The sequence below is a fragment of the Loa loa genome (genome assembly GCF_000183805.2).
Source record: "Loa loa unplaced genomic scaffold supercont3.183, whole genome shotgun sequence".
Lineage (NCBI taxonomy): Eukaryota > Metazoa > Nematoda > Chromadorea > Rhabditida > Onchocercidae > Loa > Loa loa.
In genome coordinates, this window is record NW_018108363.1 from 14,959 (window position 1) to 20,545 (window position 5,587).

Genomic DNA, 5,587 nt, shown 5'->3' on the forward strand with positions numbered 1-5,587 from the left:
CAATTCTGCTTCAGGAAATTAATAACTGGGTGTCCGAAAAGACTAGGAGTAAAATAACGGAGCTAATAACAGCAGACGATGTCAATAAGGACATCGTAATATTACTACTGAATGCAATTTACTTCGGTGGAATTTGGAAGACACAATTTGATGATACAGTGACTCGTAATGAAGCATTTCATATTTCGGAATGCGAAACGAAAAATGTGAATATTCCCTCGAATGTTATAATTTGAAGCTTTCAACTGTTCATTTTAAAATATGTTGCTTGCTCGCAAAACATGAATATGTCTTTTTCTTCCTCTATCGTTATCATTTCTGTTCTCTCAGGTATTGATGATGAGATTAAGAGCAAATTTCCCGTATTATGAAGATGATTCTGTGCAAGTTGTCAAATTGCCTTATGTTGGTGATGAAGTAGAAATGGTTCTCATTTTGCCAAAACTATGCTTTGACATAGCCAATATTCTAAAAAACTTGACGGGCGAACATCTACTCTCACATGTTGGTCAAGCTACACCAAAATTGATGTCAGCTAAAATTCGTTCAATTCAAATTTTGTTTTTTTCAGAAATGTCAATCCATTCAATTTGAGGGTCGTAGAATTTTTTTTTGTCGATTCAGTGTTATTTGAATTTCAGCTAAAACTACCGAAGTTCCTTTTGGAAGCAAAGTTTAGCGATGCTTTCAGTGAAAGAGCCAATTTCAGAGAGCTTACTGATGACGCAGTTTCTATTGGCGGTATTATGTATAGAGACTTCATTGAAGTTTGTATGATTTTTCATTAAATGGAAATTTTGATGTGGAAAATTATCGAAAACAGATATGATGATATCTTTGTAGTCTATTATTTTGAAATTTAGAAAATGATAGATTTAGTGATTTACTTGCAAGGAAATGGAAAAGGGAGCGAATCATCGACTGTCACTGTAATTGAGTTAAAGGAGCGCATGGTTCCAATGTATGAATTCGTCGCTAAATTAGCCATTCATTTTTGGAGTCGTTAAAACCATGAAGACTGTTCCCTTTGCAGGCCTATTTGCTAATTAATTTTCCGCATAATTTTTGATATTGCATGAAATTAACTGCTAATGTCGCTGATATCGCGAGTAGAAAGAAAGGAACAACAATTCTCTTTTTTGAAAGCCCGATATCTTTGTTTTATATGCTAATATCGTCTGACGTTTGCGCTAACAAAGAATCCTAAGCAGATCTCGGTACAAAGACCCTCCTAGTCGAAGAAACGGAGGGACCTGAACACAGGTCCATTTTTACAAATGTGTTTCATTGAGGTCGATTGGATATAATGTATCGGGCGTGATCTTGTCTTTTTTGTTCTTAGTGTTTTCGTTATTAATTTGTTGTGTCGATGTCGTAATTGCAAGTTCACTGTTGTAGTAACCAATTTATCGTAATAAAGGTGCTCCATATGGGTGCTCCATAAGGAAGCTAATTCTTGTTAATCATAAAACGGTACAAGAACCCTCCCGGTCGAAGAAGTGGAGGGTTCTGAGCACCGATCCATTTGTTCAAATGTGTTTCATTAAGGTCGGTTGGGTATAAGGTGTTGGGCGTAATTTTGTCTTTTTTGTTTTTAGTGTTTTCGTTATTTGTTGTATCGATGTCATAGTTGTAAGTTCATTGTTTTATGTTAATAAATTTATCGTAATAACGGTTTAATTACCCAAGTTTGAGGTACTACCAACTGAAGAGGCAGAAAGAATCCTCAGTTCTTGTCACGGTTGAAGAATATCGGCGACACTTAGGATTTGACTGAAGTTTTCCTTTTTGGCTCAACTTTCTATTATCTCTCCTGATTCCTTCGCATTCGACAGAACTAACTGTCAAGTTCTTTCACACAAATTAAGTCACATATTCATATTTTTGGTGCAAATATTGTGTCACCAGTATTTCCATAACATTTTTAAATTCATATATTTACTAATCAACACTTGATAAAATCGTTAATTTTAACTGCGTCATGGTTACATTTTAGCCACTGAACAAAACCATTTAACTATTTTTCACTGAAGTTAAGTAAATTTCACACTAACTTAATTTATGAAAGACCGTTGCATTTGAATGTTTGAATTTCCAAACGGTCTGATTTTGGAGTGTCCACGAATAGAATCACTTGGCTGAACGATTAATTCAGTGAACGGTGTGTAATGTCGTAATTTAAGCGAAGCGAATGTTAGTGGTTTGATATTGTAAGTAATCACATCTCATTTTCATTAAGCCATGTAATCATCAATTCTATACTCTTATTTTTTATCTAATTTGAAAAATGGAATTATCGAAATCTTGGCAGATATGCATTTATACAGTAAACAAAGAGAGATTCAAAGCAAGTTGAAAATAAATTTCATAAAATACAACCAACCAGGAAAGTTACAAAATAAAAGGATAAAAAAGCAAAGTAATTAAAAAGTGTAGTAAAAGTAAAAATAGAACAATATCAAGCTTCGCTTGAATGAAGTTTTGATGTAAATAATTATGGATATTAACAGAACATTAGAGAGTATTAGCATCAATCAATCATTTGAAATGAAGCAGAAATAAAATTTCGAAAAAAAAACCCTGCATATTAGTTGAATTTCTTCCTTTAAAGTTGCGGAATATGCGCGTAATTTATTGGGAATGCTAAAACTCCTCAGAGAATTGCCATTCTCTTTGTTGCTATTTGTCTGTTTCTAGCTATTTGTCTGAATAGTTTCTAATACAGTTTATTATGTAGTTTGATGAATATCTGATAAATAGTTGATATCAGGCATTTTTGTGCACCGTACTTAAAAAAATATTTTATATTTTGACGGATGAGGAATTCCGATTTTAATTAAAAAATAAGTTAATATAACGATTAGCAATACTTTATGCTTTTTCGCTTGCAATCCCTTCGTTTTATGCTTGTCTGATAATGTGAAAGAAACATGCAATGCAGTAATCATTTGATAAACTCCAAAATTTATCAGATTATTGGTGAACAAGACTTGAATTTTGTCAGGTGTGAAGAAATACAAAATGTTTGAACTCATAATTCCATTTTAGTTGATTGGATCGAAAAGACTGAAGTGATAAATGCATGACAGTTCTATAAAAGGATCATTTTCCTGCTTACTGATTTTATCACAGAAAAGTAGGGCTAAAATCTAAATTTTATGAGATTTTCATGATTCGAAAACTTTTAAAGTATTTCTTGCATTTCATTATCAATAAATCATTCCCTAATCATTGTTATCGATAACCATAGGATGTAATAACATCATGCTATAATCCACTGGGAGAAGTTTTTTGGGATCTTCTCGTAAACTGTGTAGATTTGAAAACTCTCAATTTCAAATATTATTTATTTCTTGTATGGAACATAAGTCATTAGACATATAATAAGTGATGATATAAAAGTCAATCGATAATATTATATTCTAACAATTCTGTGATTTTTTATATCACATGCATTAGAAGGTCAATGCGTTGTCTCATTTTTTTTAATTCATCATTTAAGCTATTGTTAAATTGAAAGTGACAAAAAAGTTTGCTGTAAATATTAAGATAAAATCACTAAAACAGCAATCAATTAATTAATCAATCTAATAAAAAAAAGGATAAACTACGACTTTGTTGTAGATCGAAGCTCTTCATTTTTATTAAAAAAAAGAAAAAAAAACACATTGATGATGATATTGTCGAAATTTTATTAACTCCCGATGCTTACAAAAAAAAATGTTTATTTGCGAATTCCTCAAAATATTTGTGGAAAAGGGTATCACCTGAACTTGTCATCGTAAAATTCTCAGATTTTTGATATGCATCCATCAATTTTTGCATCCCTAAGTAAATGAATTTAATTATTTAGATGAGCTTTTGAGAATGACTTTCTTTTCATTTATTCTCTATCGATTTTTCACCCTTTCACTTTTTTTTTCTTCAAATAATTTATACTTTACAAAATTTTTATCTTTCTTCCTATTGTCTATGCTTTTTTTTTTACTTCCAACATTGAACGTACTGTAACGAAAGCTCAAAATGTTTTGTTTTTCCGCTTCCTCTCTTTTTCCTCCTTTTTTTTTCTTTTGAAAAATATCATTCGATTGTTTCCTTTTATGAAATGATTGATTAAATTATATTAAGGTATTTTCGTTTGATACAACTTTCTCTCTTTTTCTCTGTCTCTTCTTCTTTGCTTGAGACAAATAACATTACATTACGGTAACGATCCTGATGACTAAATTAAGGTATAACAATAAAACAAATAAAATACATATCCGAAACATTGATGTATTTTAAAAGAAATAAAAATTATATATATTTTTAATTGGTCACGATTCCAATTGGCTAAATAATTAGCATAATTATTGATTTAAAGGAAAACAACACAAATAATACATTTATTATTGCATGTTAAAGTTTAATTAATAAAAAGGAGAAAGAGAAAAAAATGATGGATATTATTATCCTGGAACATGTATTTGGTATTCATATAGGTATATATTATAAATAACGCATTCATTTAATACAAATAAACTACTTATATGCATGATATTTTTTGTTGGCATTCAATTATGATTAATTGAAAAAGTTCAATTAAATGTACAAAAAAGTAAACATCAAATAATCATTAAGATAATTTCAACAAATTTCATCATTGTACGAGATGAAAATTTTACAAGGACAATAATAAAAAGGGAAGAAAATAAATGACAAATTGTAAACCCGTTCTGTTTAAAATATTGTAAAATTATTATTTATATTTGTGAATTAAATTTTTGTAAAAATTAAATTAAAAATATATCAAAATATTTGTGTAAATATACGATAATAATTGATTATAGAATGATCCAAAATATTGCTTTTATTTATTTCTTTTGTTTTTTTTTTTCTTCTAATAAATTTTTGCTTAAACATAATAAATTAATAATTGAATTAATTTGATTATGATGAGGTATCGAGCAATTTCTTTTTTCTGTATTTCGTTTGAAATGGAATTTTAATGATAATTAGGAATGAAAAAATAAGTAGGATAAATCAGGCAGCTTTATGATGTAGAATTTGAATTTTGCTATGTTTTGAATAGCATTATACATAATTAATAAGGTGATAAAAAATTCTTTCAATAATCTAATTTGTAAATTAAATTTAAGGAGAAATTTTCCAACCGTAATTGTTATAGTCGAGATGACACTTTCCGGAATGCAATACATTTCCATCCGGCAAAACATTTATTCACGGTTAGTAATTTTTCCTTTCCTATATTTTTTCTTTTCTTTTTGTAATAATTCTGCTATATTTAACAAAATTTACAAATTAAAAAACAAATTATGCGCGAAAAAAAAATGGCATTAAAGCACCGAGATATGTTAATACAATTATTTATGATGAAGAAAAATGGGACAAATAGAAGATCAAAATTTTAAAATGAGCAAAACTAAGGGACGCAAACGAAATGAAAATGATATGATATTGATATGATATGGAGTAAACGAATTGCAAATAATCATCTTTCTTTAGTATTTTTTTTTTTTTTTTTTAGTAATAAAAAGTAAGATTGTGAAAAATGATAATAAAGATCGATTGCGACCCCCCAACAAAA

At 29.1% G+C, this 5,587-nt stretch overlaps 1 protein-coding gene across 1 annotated transcript in view; it reads left to right on the plus strand.

Annotated features, from left to right (window-relative positions):
* LOAG_12154 (serpin) overlaps nucleotides 1–1,007 on the plus strand; it is a gene marked incomplete at both ends in the record, with an annotated part of 1,521 nt that extends 514 nt beyond the window's left edge. The window contains 4 exons of the mRNA XM_020448491.1: nucleotides 15–206; nucleotides 331–504; nucleotides 642–767; nucleotides 864–1,007. Of these exons, the coding sequence (XP_020301369.1) occupies nucleotides 15–206; nucleotides 331–504; nucleotides 642–767; nucleotides 864–1,007 (636 nt within the window). The remainder of the gene's footprint in view (nucleotides 1–14; nucleotides 207–330; nucleotides 505–641; nucleotides 768–863) is intronic.
* Nucleotides 1,008–5,587: the final 4,580 nt, after the last annotated feature.